General features: G+C 42.3%; 2 protein-coding genes across 3 annotated transcripts in view; one reads left to right on the top strand and one right to left on the bottom strand.

The window, feature by feature from the left end:
- Window positions 1–227: 227 nt before the first annotated feature.
- Window positions 228–5200, bottom strand: SPACA9 (sperm acrosome associated 9). The gene is made up of 4 exons (XM_074846322.1): window positions 5121–5200; window positions 4348–4502; window positions 1422–1624; window positions 228–853 (listed from the first exon to the last, which is right to left on the bottom strand). The coding sequence occupies exons 2-4, from the start codon at window positions 4489–4491 to the stop codon at window positions 469–471; spliced, it is 732 nt and encodes a 243-aa protein (XP_074702423.1). The 5' UTR covers window positions 4492–4502; window positions 5121–5200; the 3' UTR covers window positions 228–468.
- Window positions 5201–5363: 163 nt separating this feature from the next.
- Window positions 5364–16509, top strand: part of AK8 (adenylate kinase 8) — a 72057-nt gene continuing 60911 nt past the window's right edge. For both annotated transcript variants that reach the window (XM_074846392.1, XM_074846391.1), the window contains exons 1-4: window positions 5364–5466; window positions 8120–8204; window positions 12214–12263; window positions 12963–13076. In XM_074846392.1, the coding sequence (XP_074702493.1) occupies window positions 5389–5466; window positions 8120–8204; window positions 12214–12263; window positions 12963–13076 (327 nt within the window). In that variant the 5' untranslated portion in view covers window positions 5364–5388. The remainder of the gene's footprint in view (window positions 5467–8119; window positions 8205–12213; window positions 12264–12962; window positions 13077–16509) is intronic.

The following is a 16509-nucleotide window of genomic DNA, read 5'->3' as shown; positions in this document are numbered from 1 at the left end:
GGAACTTTAGGGACGAGTCTAAATCTCGAACACAGGTCTGAATCCATAATGAGAGGCCTTTGCTGCTCTGCATCGCGTCCTTCAGGCACGCAGGCTCTTTACACCCCGGCTTCAGCGAGTGAGGGGGTGTTCCTCAGAATGGAGTCTGAGAAAGTGTAAAATCCCATTTCAAGTAGCTTGCCCAAGATTCGTATCTGCATGATTAGAACCCGATTGCTCCTGACTGTTCCAAGCTCTCCCTGCAGTGCTGGTCAAAGGGAGCAGCTGTAGTGCTACAGCTACTTCTGTTGGGATATGACTTCGAGGAGGAGAGCGGAAACATCAGCAAGGGAAAGAGTGTGTACTTGTCCAGGGCTAACTCTTCAGAAAGCACACTCAGAGAGGAAGGATCTCTAATATTTATTTCACTGTCTTTAATCAGCCATCTGATTAAAGGTGGGAAGCAGAAGATGCATGAACTTTGGTCCTTTAAAAGGCGTGTCTACCTGGGGGTTTCCAGGGACGTTTAAGTTTCCCACTGTGGTTTTCTGTGTCATTCAGGTGCTTCTTCTGGACATGCTTACTCCCCTGCACTTGCACATTATCTTTGTCTCTAGCTGAGCTCTGAGCTTTGAGGTGCACAGAAGGAGGGTTTTGGGAAATGGCTGCCCTAGCTGGTGCCTCCTGGGGTGCCCTCTTCTCAGGGATAGCACTTCCACCACTCACGTTATGCAGCACGTCCTGTGGGAGCTTCTCGGTGTGGGTCACCCACTCCTTCATGCAGTCTAGAACGATGGGGATGAGGCTCACCACACCTCCATAATGATTCTTTGCCTCATCACAGCTCAGGTGATTCACAACGTCATGGGGGTATCTGTGGGACAGAAGGAAACAATTGGCAGAGCAGTCCAAGCAATGCAACCCTGGTGAGCCCACAGTGCTGCCCTGAGACCCCCCAGGAAGAGCAGAAATGCACAGGCAGCCATTTCCCCAGAACAAAAAGGCACGGATAGAATTGTGTCTTGAGAAGGGAGTCCTGCCAAAGGCAGCCTGCTGGCTGTGGGGCTAGGTCTGGAAGAGTTCAAGAGTGCATACAGGCACTTGCCTCACAGAAATCAGCTCCGTGCAGAGCAGGCGCAGGAAGAAAGAGGAGGTAAACTGCCTGAGCATTGTGTGGGACTTCAGGGACTAACCTGCCTGTATGTGCCCTTCCATGCACCAGCAGAAAGAATGAATAAACAAACAAAACCCCTTCTGGTGAATGGAGGCTGGCAATGTTTTCCCAACAGCTGGACTAGTAAACTGGGTGGCACCTTGTGCCCTCACTAAAGCCAGAAGGGTGTTGTAACAGAACTGCTGGAGAAGTGGGAATGTGCATTCTTGTGACAGTTCCCCAGCACTGACAGTCGCCCCAAAGAAACTGAGCTGATGGAGAGACCTACTTGGCCCGGATGGTGCTCAGGTCGTTGTTGTGGCTAAGGAGCAGTTTGCATCTCTCCAAAATGCCATTGGTTATGGTGTTACCGGAATGCGTGGTTTCCAGCTTGTGGCAGAGCTTGCTCAGATCATTGCAGATGTTTAGGAACATGTTGAGGATACGCCTGTCTGTGGAACTGTTACAGTGATGGTCCATGTAGGACTGTACCTGTACATGGGGAAAACCAGAGTCATGCGTATTAAATTACGTTTAACTGATGCTGCAAAGTTGTTTAGGTTAGTGATGAGAAGCTGCTTTCTCTTGTGACTCTGCAGGCACGAGCCACTATGGAAACCGCAACACAGTGGCAGGTAATGAGATTTCTTGAGCGTGCCCGAGATGTTTGCTTGTCATTCATCATGACTGAAGGCAGCTGGGGTGATGGATCTGCTCATCAGCACACCAGTGAGCCTTCCTCCTTCTTTGAAGAAAGTGTAGGAGTACCACAGCCAAAGCCCCAGCTCTGCTGCAAGAAACAGGTTGAGCGTGGGCAGAGTTTTCTGTCTGCTCTGAGTGGGGCACCCTCTGCCGCTGCCATGGCTGCTGAGGCAGAGTGGGGTGGGGGGGTGAGGGCAGCACCCAAACTGGGACTGGTTTGGAGTAACAGTGTGGATGTGTTTGCACATACAGGCATTTTTGTTACTCAGAGTGAATGGCATTGCATGATTAAGAGATTGAATATCTTCTCCAAAGAAATTACAGGCACTCAGACATGAGTGGTCAGAACATAAAATACTGAGTGGCTGGTTGGCAGTCAGAGCCAACCAACATCCTCAGTGCTTTCTGTAAGATTTCAAGACAAGAACGAAGTAGCTGTTCCAACAGCAGTACAGTTTCTGCATACGGAAAAGCCATGCTGTGTGCTTGGGCAAATTCTCAGCAGGTTTATAAGAAAAATAAAAAATGGCCCCTAAGGGTCCATTTCCACTACAGATCCTCCTTCCACACTGTTGGCTGAGCATTGTGTCCTTGTGACTGGCAGGATTTTTTATCGCTGCTGTGAGCAGAAATACTCCTAAAGAGAATAGAGTTTTAGCCTGGATGTTCACTGATGGGATAACAGGACTTCTTTTTGTCCAGATAAAGAACAGAGAGTTAATGCACCTGCATAACCAGGATGGGGACCAGGACTACAGGAACAACGGCTGCGAGGGCTGCCCAGCTCTGCGTTAGCCAACTGCTGATGTTGAGCTGCAGCCCAGGGAGTTCAGGGGCAGCCCCTACACTGGGCCAGTGTCATGACCACAGCCATGGACTCACTGGGTGATTTGAATCTCAGGCTGAAGCAATGACTGAGGAGCTTGTCTCACAAAACCACATGGGATTTGACTGTATACCCTCCTCCATGCAGAGGTCTTTAAGGAGCTGTTGCCATTGCCTGACGATGATGTGCTCTTCAACCTTTCCATCCTTCTATGCTTTCCTCTTTTCTCTGAGAAATGTTATCACTCAAGACTAAAAATGCTACCACATACAGCTTTTAGGGGTTAGAAATGCAGCCATGTTCAAGTGCAATATAATTTTTTTCTGTAGTGCCTATGTTTATGTGCAAAGAAAGCTGGCAGTCAAGTCAGCTGTGGGCTGAGGCCACACCTAAGCATTTGTTGCTTTTATTCTTGTGCCCTCCCATGCAAAATGAAAAACGGGGTTGGGCTGATTCAGGGGAATGGTAGTGAAATAAAACGGATGTCTGGTTTTGTCCCCAGTGAACTTTCTTTGGTAGTGGTTCAGTTCCTGCACAACGCATCAGCAGTACGTGCTGCAGCAATTGCTCCCTGTTCTCCCCAGTGACATGCTCTTTTCACTTTCCCATCCTCCCCCTGGGGTAACACAGTTACACCCTCAGGGCTACCCGTGCAGTTGAGTTTGCCACCACTATGTTCACATGTCCCTGTACCACGATGCCATGGATCAGTGTAATTGCTGCAGCCGTTACCTACGAGGTTTCACCCCCACAACAAGCAGGCCTTCCACCTCTGCCAAGAAGCAGAGTCCAAGCTTGTGCAGTGCTGCTGAAACACTGGCACTTTTAAAATCAGGATGATGTTATACAAAAATCTCAATGACTATTTTTGGAAAAAATGGTTCAGCGTAATGTCTGTTGTGATCCTCTTCAACGTTATGAGCAAAGCCCTTTTATTAGAGTCAGGACTTAAAAAAGACAACCAGCTCACTTCTGTGTCCTAATCCTAATAACAGCTTGACTTTCACTCTGGCTTTGGCATCCCTCTGGGTTTTGTGTCTGGGTTCTGCTGTCTCAAATCCACAATTCTAATTTTATTTAGATTTTTCTTCCCCCTCTGTCTGCAGGTGGTCTAAGTTTTTCGCACTACTTAAAACATCCCAGTTATAAAAATTCCAAGACAATTCACTTACCAGCCCAGAAAACCTCTAGACCACTTGGGACTTTCAGCCCTCAATCCATCATCCTACCTCTGTAACACAGCCATTATTTTTAATAAGCACTATAGAAAGATACAGCAGCACCGATACCAGGGGGAAGAAGCAAGCAGTGCTGGTTACTACAAGTTAAGGATTACAGATTCCATGTGTGGCTGGGGAAGGAGGGTTGGTTTGGTTGTTTTCTTGTACCCTCTATTTCTGGCTGTGCCGCAGCAGTGAAATGATGGTGTTAAACTAAATCATAAAATGATGCTCAGCAATAAAATTCCTTCTCTGTAAACGGGAAGACCTAACACAGGTATTTCTCTCCCCTATTTAATCTTTTGCCACTGTTTTGCAGAGTTACACACAAATGTTACTAGAGAGTTTTTGTGCATCTTCCCTTAGTAAAAACATTTATTCATCCCCGAACTAGACCCAAGTGCACCACAGCACTGTGTTGGTCCCTGTTTTCATTGGCAGAGAACTTTGTGCTGAATGCTTTGTACCTGGCTGATGCTTGCCACAGGTCTGATCATGTCATGTGCGTTCTCTCGGGTGTGTTGCAGCGCTCCAATAAACGTAAACTGCTGCTGCAGGAAGAGCTTGTAGTTCTGCTCTATGTTTCTTAGAGCCTCTTTTACCTCGTTCATGTTTCTCCCTCCTGGATTTTGGGAGAGAAACGAAGCTACTTTACAGCATGCAATTCTACATATGTAACTCCATCTTTCACCTGAGTTGGAATTGTGTAGGTTAGTGAAAAACTTAAAAAAATAAAAAAAAGAAAAAAGAAGAAAATAAGAGAAGATATATTGTGTCAAAGCTCTGCAGTCCCAGAGCCCCAGACAGTAAGTCAATGAGGTAGTAATGATGCTGCAAAAAGAGGTAGAGAAGCCAGAGGGGACCACTGACAATCAGATGCCATAAACCCTAGTGGGTCTATTGTAAAGATAATGTGGCAATGCATCAAGCGCACGGCTCTGAAGGGACCGAAGGCAGAGATGGCTTCTCTTACCCGGTGTAAAACTATTGCCCAAGCGGCTTCAAAACTCGAACATTAATGGCAGCCAGCTCGGCGGGCAGGATACGGTGCCGCGCTGGGGAGGCCCGGGGCCATGGTCAACCCCGGCCCTGCCCGCCCGGGGGGGCCCTGCCAAGGGGCGGATTTTTCCCCGTGTTGCCCCGGGGCAAGCCTTGCCCGCACCCCTCCTCCCCGCCGCCCCGCCAGCCGCGTCCTCCCGCCCGCTCCGGCAGCTCCCCGGGCCCCGCGGCTCCCTCCTACCGGCCGGTGCAGCGCGGCGGGCGGGCGGGCAGCGGCTGACCGGGCCTTCCCCGGGCGCCCCGGCACCTCCGGCAGCGCCGCCGTCGCCCCGGCAACCGCGCCGCCGTCTCCCTGGCAACGGCGCTCCGGGGTGGGGCGCGTCGCTATTCGATGACGTCACCCCCGTTGCCGTTCGCCAGGCTCTGAGCAAGGCGGGGCTTTTCCGCGTCGCGGGATGATGACGTAGTCCCCAGCAACGCGGCGGTGCGGCTGGTTGCTAGGGGCGGCTATGGACGCCCCCGCCCGGCCGTGGCCGCCGCCGCTGGGCGTCTACGCGGAGGAGCGGGAGCTGTTCCGGCTCCTGCAGGTGAATGGGCCGCGCCCGCCCCGGGGGCACCGCGGGGACTCTCCCCACTACCCCCTCCGGAGCGCGGGGACGGCCTGGCGGGCCCGGGGAGGGCGGTAAGGGGACCCGCGAGCACCGGCCTGTCCCCCGGCGGGGGGTGGCCGGTTTCCTCACAGCCTCCGCCGGCGGCCGAGCGTCCCGCGGTGCTGCCCCGGGGAAGGCCCGAACTCCACCTCGGGTGGGCCCGAGAAGGCTCGTGGGGGGGCAGCGCCGCGGCCATTTCCCCACAGCGGTCGGTACCGGGCTCCTGTGGGAGCGCGCGGGCGGGGTCTCCGTGTGAGGGAAGGTGCACCGGCCGAGGGCTCTCTTAATTGATTATTTTAACAATAGCCTGGCAATTGCTAGGGTTCATACATGTCATTTTTTGCGGAAGAAAGTGGCAGCCTCTGCAAGAAAGGTGTTGAGTCCATGAAAGGAAAGGCAGGCTTGGCAGGACAGGGAGGAGGAGGAGGCAGTAACAAATGAAGCGCGGGAAAAACCGAGATGAAGGGTTTTTCCCTTCCTGAGACACGAGCTGGGGAGGTAACGTGCGCGTTGCAGCCCCTTTTATCAGCATTATCTGCTTAAAATTCTTTCTCCTGCTGCTATCGTGGCTTTTCTGTGGAGATGTGTGTCAAAAATAAAGAAAAACCACACTTCTAACATCGTTGTGATTTCAGTAAATAGCAAGATTAGTTTGCCTGCCTTAGAGGAAGGCATGTTTTGTTCTGTAAGTCTGGAAAAAAGCCCTTTTGTCGAGTGTGGGGAGGTTTGTGCGAGCGGCTAAATATTCTGGTGCTGTTCTGATACGAGAACTTGCTAGAGAGACTCCCCCTGTGTACCTCTGCGAACTCTGGCTATGTTATAAAGTCTTTTTACTTTTTCACATCTCACGAAAAACACACAGATGCTTATTTTTCTTTCCCAGTCTTTTTTTCACTCTTTTATTTTTTTTCATGTAACTCAAGGCCATTTAGTATGACCAGTGTGGTGTAATATTCGTGAGTTTTTAGTGGAAATACTGTGTTTTGCATGCCATGAGACATTGAATGCAGCTGCAGGACCTCATATTACATAAAATGCTTATGGGATTTACTCAATCTTCTTCTCATGCTTCAATTGTATTCTAGCAACATAATGGTACAAACAAACACAGCTTGAAAGTATTGTCCTAAACTTAAATGTTTACAAAACCCTAAATGTGAAACCTAAAACATGAGACCCAAAATGTGAACCTCCCCCAGAGATTAACAGAACTGCTTGTGTAAAATTAAACTGAGGTTAGCAGAACTGAATAAAATGAAGCATGCCTGTAAGTGCTGGTAGGATTTGGGCACAAAACAGTAGAAGTATCAATCACTGTCAGTCTGAAAAATTTTGAATCCTAATAAGACCAGATTTTCTTAGGCTTGTTATTTTAAAAGCTGCTGATAATTGTACCAAATTCAGTTTTCTTAATTTTAATAAATGTTGCTGGAAAGTAGTAATTTTTAAATGAACTTTCAGTAAAACCAGAAATGTTACACTTTATGCTCTGTGCTACCCAGACCTTGAAGCATCAGAACTTGCATGTGGAACAGTTTATAAATAAAATTGAGTGTTTTAATTATTTTAATGAAGTGGATGAAGTAGAAAAGGAAAATAGGCCACTCCAATAAAAGACAATCAATTGGTTAGAACATAAAATTTTATGGAATATACAGACTTTATGGAATTTACTTGCAAATATTAAAGTGTTATGACTGATCTTTAGAAAAAGCTGTCCTATTCCAGTGCGAGCATTTCAGTAGATAATCTAAGTCAGAACATTAGTTGCTGTTTGATGACTAGTTTTAATTACAGAATTCTTGGCTGTGCTGAAATGTCTTGTAAGAAAATCTATGGAATTGGTGCTTCTCAGTGTTACTTCTTTCTCTGCCTGTGAAGCCGGAGTCCTCACTGAAATCAGCAGAAGATCCCCATTGCTATCGGTGGGAGCTGAAGCAGGGCCCTGTATAACTGCAAACATTTGAGAAGGGGCTCCGAAACAGACATTCAAAGAAATGCTTTAAGCCTTTTTTTTCCTTCCCCCCCCCCCCCCCCCCCCCTTGCTTTTCATGTAGGAGGAAGACTAATACAGTTACAAAAATGAGATGTGCTGCTTTTGTGACTTTGATTGGTTACTGGTTTTGTGTTTTCTGCAGGTCTTGTCTGTTCTGCAGTCCTCTAGGCTAGTCAGAAACTTGTGGGAATGTGCTTGAGAAGGAGGTTTAACTTGCCCTGCAGAGATACTAATTTAAGTTGACTCTGGTTTTGAAACTCCTTGTATGGTTTTTATATCAATGCTGACTCAACCATTATCGACCCCAGACTGCTCAAGCCAAACCTTTCTGGTGACTGTATGTATCATAAATAAGCCAAAGCAAATAGGTTATTTTTTTATTGGTAATTTTCTGACAATGCTTTACTTCAGTTTTTCAGCATCTAAAATAGATTTAATAGTCTCAACTTTGTCCATGAAAGGGGCCTTAAGAAAATAAATAAGCATTCATAAACTCTTTAAGATCCTCGTTGTAATATTGCTGTAAAAATGCAATATATCATGACTGCATAGCTATGTTAAATTTCCCCCTGACTTTGTCCTATTTATTTTCAGAACATGCTTGAAGAACTATTAATTCATAAGCCGGATGATCCCATTCAGTATATGATAGACCATTTAAAGCAAAACAACGATGATGGTAAGTGAAAATGGAGACACCATAAATAGTTCCATTCCTTATTTGTAAACAGCTGTTTCAAAGCTGCGCTTCAGTTGGCAGATGATGGATAAAACTTTTCAGACTGTGTCTTGAGGGGGGGAAAAAAAAAAAAAAGGTGAGCATTTTGGAGTTGTTATAGGTAAGATGCTTTTAATTTCTTTTTTTAGTGGGTAATCTAATAAAAAATGCACTTTAACAGTTATAACAATGAAACCCTCTAAGGGAATAACAAAGAGTTCGAGTGTATCAATTATTAATGTGTTCTGTGCCCCATCTGATATTTCCTGTTGTCTTTAAGCTCGCTAATTACTCCTTTTGTCAGGTGTAAATTTGGTTTCCTATTCTACCTGGGCTGGCAGATTCTCTGTTTTTTGATTAGTTAGTTACTAGCTGCTGTTAATGAGTTCCACTGCTCAGTGGCATCTCAGATGAAGGAACAGTGAGCACGCCTACTTGTATGTATAACAAAACCTGGTAAATTGAATAGGAAGTCTGTATTCTGCACAATAAAAGCATGTACACTCAATCAAATTATTTGATTTACAAACTGTTCACCCTTAGGCAGATTATATTTGGATATGCACAACTGAACTATAATTTTTGTTCTGCATGAGCTGTCAGGGATAGCTGGTGTCATGTTGCTTTGATGAGTCTTTAAAACCATAGTAAACCATTATGAAAGTTCTGCTGCAGCATCAGTGAAATCATTATCACTAGAGGTGCTGTGAGCTCTTCGTGGTGGTGATCAGATGGATGTTGATTGAAATGCTGCTAAATATAAAAAAAAAAAAAAAAAAAATCCTGCAAATTGTGTCCAGCCTTTTCTGATGCAGGCAGCATGAGTAACCAATCTGTTTTAAAGACCCATGGAAAATATGTGGAAGAATTTCATGTGGTTTGATAGAATGCTGATAAAATTTCTTCACATTAAGCTAACATTTGTTCTTAAGCTCCACAGTATTATTTGAACAGAATTAGGCAGGTTTCCATTTCATGACTTCAGTACTTAGAGGCTAAAGATAGAACTACAGCAGTTGTTTGTCAAAGGAAAAACGCTGTCTGCTTTTGGTCTGGAAAAACCTATTAAGAAAGGAAAGGAACTCCCAATTAAAATTAAAACCTAAATGTTGTTTTAAGAATAAATTATATGGAAAATAATGTAGCAGAAATCTGTAGCAGAGTTGATTTTACTTTTTGATCATGGCGGAAGGTGCTGACTATTTAGAAGAAAAAAAAACCTTATTAGAGCCATCAGTAGAGTGATGAATTTTCATGATCTTGCCTTGCTAGACAGTTTTAGCCCTAGAGAAAATTTCAAACAGAGATGTGTGGAAAAGAAGCATTGCATCTATCCCAGGTGTGAAGTTAGAAAACCTTTTTAATTAATAATAGGATCTAAAGTATTCTTAAAAATATAAACAAGTCTAATGATGATTATAGCTTACAACTGTCTTGAAAATCTCACAGGTCAAATGTGGGGCTAAGTGTTTGTGCTTAAGGCTCTGTACTATTGTTCTTTCATGTGTTCCTTCTAAAAACCTTAAAGAACCGTATGAAGACTGGTAATTCTTTCATATACAAAGATGCTAGTTTTCTGCATTGTATCTTGGTTTGTGATAATGAAAAAAGCTTTCAGGATCCAAGTGGCATTTCTGTGAGTTCTTCCTTTACAGTCAAACCTCTGAAGAAATGTAAAAAAGTTCTGCGAGAATGTTCATCATGTACTATGTGCTTTTCCTGTTTGACAAAGGATTTCTCTTACAAGTTCAGCAAATTTTGTTGCATTAATATTAATCATAGAATCTTTTGGATTTAAATGGAACTCAGTGAGTCCAGCTGTTCTTTTGCATTATTCCGGGATTCATTTTGTTATTGCTAAAATCATTGTTGAATGTTAAAACGCACTTTACTTGGAAGAGTAAATCCTGTAACTTCTCATCAAGACTAAACATGGAATGAAATATGATTTGTTACTGAAGAAAAAGGCATTTTCTAGATTTCCCTGACTTCATTTAGCTGCTGGTTCAGACCTCCAGTATTAAATACTGACTATTTGCTGATTGGAAGGGGTTAAACATTACATACAGTGGTGTCCCGGTTGTGCCCTTGTGTCATATGTTTAGGGAGAATGCTTTAGAGGAGTCTTACAAGTGTGCAAATGAGTAAATCAGTGAATTACACTGCCCCATCTGCTGCCAGCCACTAAGCAGAGAGAAAACCAGATTTAGTACAAAGTGAGCATTTACAGTAGCCCTGGGCAATATTAAAGCGTGATATGGTGTATATAATGGTATGTTTCGTTTTTTATCAAACGTTTGTCCAAGAAAGCTGTGTATTAAAGCTTCAATACCTAAGGGTTTTCTTGTGAATTTTAAATCATGCTCCTAGTTAAACCTCAAAAGGATCTGTGGATGGAAAGGTTTTTTGATTTTCTTTGAAGTGGTTTGAAGAAGTTGATTAGTGTTGGCACCCGAGCACTCTTTTATGACGCTGTTTATAAATAATTCCTAAGTACCGGGCTGGAGTTTCAAGGTGTTAGATTAAAAAAAAAAACCCTAGGATTTAATCACATTACATTTGAAAGAAATTAGGTGATAAAAACAGCTGATGTATCCTTTTAAAGTATTTTTCTACATTGTGTACTAGTTCTGTTGCACTTGCAGGAACCAATAAGGGGGGAGTTTTTCTTAAACCTTCCAAGTCAGATAACTTTGTAAAGATGAATCTGTAATTTGGGTTTCATGTATGTTTAAAAATTGTACCTGCCCAGTAACTGTTAAGTGCATGGAAGGCCTCATAAAAATACATTTCACATCCTTCCCTGTCTGCTGCCATCAGACATTGTATCTCCCTTGATTATCAAGAGCTGAAAAGGTTTCTGGGTGAGTAGGTCCCTCCTCTGTTTTGACCTATGTTACTCCCAGTAGCATCAGTCCCTTCTGTATATAGTTTGGTTTGTTGTTTTGGGGTTTTGGGTTTTTTTCTTTCCCAAGGTATAGGGGAAAAAACATCAAATATGTTAATACAAAATGACAGTTCAAGGGATTGCAGCCCAAGGTGTGTTCATGGAAAAACTCCCAACTACTTTTCTAAGAGTTACTCCATTTTCCCTTGTTTGTCTTGCCTCTAATTCATTCCCAGTGAAGCTTACAATGGTAATGCCTGTTGTGTTGCCTGTATGCATTAGATTAAGAATTCCTCAGAACTGGCATGCATTTTTTGCACCTTGCCCCCTCAGGGAAAAGAGAGGGACATGCAACAGAGAAACACAAGATACAGAGATGAAAAAAAATTACTTTCAACGATTACTGGAAAAATGGAAGGTAGCTGTCAAAAAGGGTAGAGAGAGAGTGCTTAATTTTGCAATATCTAAATCTTCTCTGAACCCTGACACAACCTATTTAGGTGAAACTAAAAAGTGAAATTGCATTTTTTGTGATGAGAGCCAAAAGCTTTGACAAAATAAAAAGTATTTTTACTACCATACTGTGTAAGGGAAATGAGAGAAGAGACAATCTCAAGAAGTCCCATCCAATCTCAACCATTCTATGATTATGATAATAGTCACTCTTAAATAGTCCTGTCCTGCGTGTACAAGCTAAAATATTTTTTCATCACACAATGTGTTAGGTCTAAATCAATGTTTTGGGAATAAAAGATGAACTCAGATAAGGAAACATTCGTATCTTATGCTCTGGTTCACCCACTAAACTATCAGTGTGTTTAAATGTGGCATGTTTAGTCAGAGTATTAATCTCATTGACCATGGAGGTTAAAAGGAGACCTATCTGGCACTGACTTAGTGTTCCCCTGTTCCCCCTTTTTTTTCCCCAGTGAAGCCCAATCCTGAAGTCTTCATTCAGGCAGATTTCCAACTGAAAGGATTGTTTCATTGTGATTGCGTTTATATTACGCAGTGCAGTTGTGGGAAACGGGCTGGGATCTTTGCTGTTCTGCACCTTGACATTCACGTATTCTTGTTTCACAGCTCCACGAATTTGTGTACTTGGTCCACCTGCTTCTGGGAAAACTACAGTTGTAAGTACACTACCTTCAGTGTTGTAATACTGTGCCCTTACCTTTTGACTTTCTACTGAGCTCAGCACTTGTGAAAATTTTATTCTCAGAAAATAATTTTCAGAATTATCTAAGTGATAGAAGACAAAGTGAAGGATGGCATTCCTAAGGGATACGCCTGTATATTACACTACAGGTTAAATGGAAACGTTCAAGTGAGCTCTCTGAGAACTCACTCAGGCAGCGGTAATGCAACAGAATTCTGTCTGCCTTGTTTCCCCAGCTTTTTAGAAGGACTAATTAATCTGGGAGGAGTACCACAGTTACACATTTGTGGTATTCCTGTATTGTGGATTGCTCCATTTGCACAGCCAGTTGTCTGTCATGTCCACTGGTACCACTTAACTGAAAATGTCAAAGTTGTATTTGAACCACAGAGAAAGCTGACCACAGAAACTGCAGATGATGGTGGTATGTGTGTGCTAGGAAGAATGCTTTCTTCTCTAAAATCTGTGTTATAGTACAGTAGATGAAAAAGACCTTATTCAAACCTGTAGACTTGAACATCTTTAAAAAAAAAGCTATTTAGTTACACATATAGTCTGTATACTTAAATGGAAGACTAGGAAAATGCTCTGTCTTTCTGCAGCCTTCTGAAAAAATGCTTCACTTTCTTTCCAAATATTTTGACCTGTATTTTTTTTTTCCTTCTTCCCTCAGGCAATGTGGCTTTGTAAACGTTTGGATGCCATACGTATCTCTCGGGAGACTTTGTTATTCAAGGAAATATTAGCGCTGACAAAGGAAGCAAAAGCATATAAAGAAAGGAAACAGGTGTGTAAGAGGATATAATAATAGTAGTTCTAATGTCACAGAAGAGGAATTATGTGGCATTCCCATGATTTCTGTTGCTGAGTTGAGTGGATCAGAGTAAATGTTCTATCTATGGTGGTTTGTACATCGGGGTGTGTATATACAGGTACAGGATCTTTCAGAGAAGAAGGGTAACCTCTGCTAGATAAGAAGATATGAACAAAGATAAAAATGTGTCAGGGTGTAGAATAGCGGCAGGAGAGAAAGACAATATAAAGTAATGGAGCTCTTGAAAGCATTAACCTTAGACATGAGCAACAGAACTGAGAGAAGTCCAGGTACGCACAATAGAATTCAAAGAAGGGTTCATTATATCATTAAACAAAGTGTCTTCTATTTCAGCATGTTTGATAATCTCAATAAAATAGGCATGAATCTCTGAGGTCTCCTTCGGTACAAAATGCTCTGGAAAACATGTACACGAAGAACTTTTTTTGATCTGACAGTGCTACTTAGTTGTGCATGCTTGATTTCTCTGTAGCATGACACAAATAACTAACTTGGCGCATTAACTCAAAAGGAGTATGACAATCCAGTTGGTTACTGAAAACCCTGGAAGCTCTGAAGCTGAGGCAATAGCAGCCAACTCAGGAGATCGTTCAGTTCTTGGGTTGATGCACTCTACCCAACTCCGAGTCCTTGGGTTGCTCCAGACAGGTGGAGCTTCACTGTGGGCCTCCTAACTAATGTCCAAAGAAAGGTTTTTCCCGATGTTGTGACTCACAGGATTAGTTGATGAGCAATGTAATTGTCTTGTTGTTGAAGTCTAGTGACAAGTAGATTGGAAAAATATGTTGAAAGAATATCCTGAATACACAGAAGCATCTCTGCTTCTAATTCCTGCCTTTTTAACTGATTCCTTTCTCCAGGTGTCAAGGTGTTCCATGAGTAATAGAATGAAAGAAGTCTGGGTTTTTGTGACACTCTCTAGCAAGTCCACTAGTTTGAGTTTATCTTTTCCCCCTTGCCACCTGTTTTCATAAAAATTTAAGCAATTTCATCTCTGTGAGAAATCCACGCCCCTGCTAAATTTGTTTCGAATTGGCCAACAGCTTCATAATTTGCTGAGATGGTAGATGGTGTGATACATAGATTAATTTATTTTTCCATAGAAAATTAGGCTGAAAATAGGGTAGTGTTTTATTACACTGAATTAATGAATGAAATTTGAAGATGCCTCAAGTAATATACTTAAAGATCTGAGAGGAAAGAGTTTGTTGAACCCACTGAACTTCCTGGCAAAAAGGTTTGGTTTTGGCTGTGATGATATAAAATTATTCTTATTGAGAATATATACTTTGAAATCTTTGTTCTAATTATTAAAGATTGTTTTGCTTGGTTCATAAATTTCAACTTGGAGGGGGAGAATTTAAAACAAAAATTCCCTTTGGTTTAATTACTGTAATTATTAACATATTTCAGACTATACGGATGCACTTTCAAGGGTGTCCTTTTGGGCTTATTTGATTTAAAAAGATGGATGGTGCAGAAGATGAAAGTCAAAAATGTCAAGGCTAATCAGGTAGTAAGGAGAGCCCGAAGAGCAGAATCTGGTGGTGGTTTAGTACTGTGCAGTTTGCCTTTGTTTTTGAGATGTTAGATCCTAGAAGAACGTTTTCACTAAATTATCTCTTTTGTTCTTTTATATGAGCTTGATTCTTCAAATGTAACTCCTAAAACTAGAAGGGAACTCGTTGCTTCCTCTAGATCAATGCAAGCTTTACAATGACTTAAAATGTAGCCAATTTGTCATCTCAAGAGCTGTATTTTCCCTTACTGATTCATGTCTGCTGGCTAAATCTACTGTTGCCGTAAGTGACCCCTGGTTCTGCTGAAGCAAGTGGTAAACTTGACCCCTGTAGCATACGTAACATCCATTAGCACTAAGAGGGTTTGAATGTCTATTCAGGAACAGAACAATACCTGTGTGTACTATCTTTGATACAGCCAGGGCACTAAAAAGTTGTTGGCCTGGCCAAAGCAATTTAATAAATGGGAAGAGGATAAATGGGAACTAAGACGGTGTTTTTGAAAGCCTGCTGTGAAGATCATATAACACAATTTAATGTTGTTGGAGGAATATTTCATGCGTATAAGGTTACTGTGGCTAAATTAACCCCAGTGCCAAAGGTCGTTCATTTTAGGTCAGTAGGCCAATGTTACTAGATCTGGGCAAACGCTGCAAAAAGGTCTGCAAATGTTTGTTCACATATTTTACTTACCTTTAGCCAAGCTTTCATCTCTTTTGTGTTCGCTCTCAGTGAACATTAAATCATTTGAGTTTTCCTGGCACAGGAATTCATGGAAGGTGTATTTAAAATATGTGATTATTCTCTGAAGTTCAATTTTTAAAGTTGGACATGCAATCATTCACTAACACACACCTGGCCACTTACTAATGAGCAGAGCTCAGGTAGTGAATTTTAAATATTGACTGTTCAAAGCAAAATGTGATCGTGCTGCATGTAAAAAATATTCCAAAAAGTAGTAAAATATTTTTGAATATTCAATAAATTTGAAGAACCACGAGCTATCACTAAATATTCCATGAACAGAAAAAGAGGCTACATTTTTGGATAAATCATTGCAAATTATTCCCTCATCTCTAGTTATTATAATGTTAATAGGAAGCACCTTCAGGTTTTTCCTATAGTGAAGACTAATGATGAGCTATTGCATGTTTCACTTTTCCTGTTAACTGGATAAAATAAGAAGTTGAAAGAACTGTGGTAATTGTGGGCTTGTGGGATGGGTGTGCTCTTAGCGCTATACTAAAGTGCAGTTAAAGTGTTTGCCTACTACTTAATGACTTAAAACTGCTGTAGAGTTGCATCATATTCCCGTGCTTTTTAAGAAGAAATATAAGAAAAGAGAGGAAAACCCAAGGCATCCTTATCTATGCGTGTTCAGCGTTCTGATCTATTCCAGGACAAGCCACTATGAAGGAACAAGTAGGAACTGTCCCAGTCTTGTGTATACATAAAAAAGACCAGCCTTTCATGTGTATTTATATGAACAAGCTACAAATAATAATTCTTGGAATACTAAACCAATTTTCTTCAAACTTGGCTGCTTTTCTCTCCAAGGTTGTTTTCAGAACAAAGATATCCAGAACTTCCAATAAAAAGGTCTGGTGAAAGTGCTCCCCACCCGCCCCCCCCAAAAAAGTGTAGCAGGTTTATGAAAAGATCACTGAAATGTAATTCTGAGTAGATCAGGCATGTAAGTTGAAGTATGATGTCCCTGAAATACCGTGGAATATTTAAAATTAATCATGAATGAGTACAGTTTTCCAGCTGTATGGTAATAGTGATTAAACCAGCGTGCATAGAACAGTGGTCTGAACATAAACAAAATACAGTAGCAGCAGGTCTTTCCATTAACTAAACTGAAT

This window comes from Strix aluco, chromosome 20, assembly GCF_031877795.1.
Source record: "Strix aluco isolate bStrAlu1 chromosome 20, bStrAlu1.hap1, whole genome shotgun sequence".
Classification (NCBI taxonomy): domain Eukaryota; kingdom Metazoa; phylum Chordata; class Aves; order Strigiformes; family Strigidae; genus Strix; species Strix aluco.
Note: the sequence above shows the minus strand (reverse complement) of the source record. Positions and strands in the feature narration are given on the sequence as shown.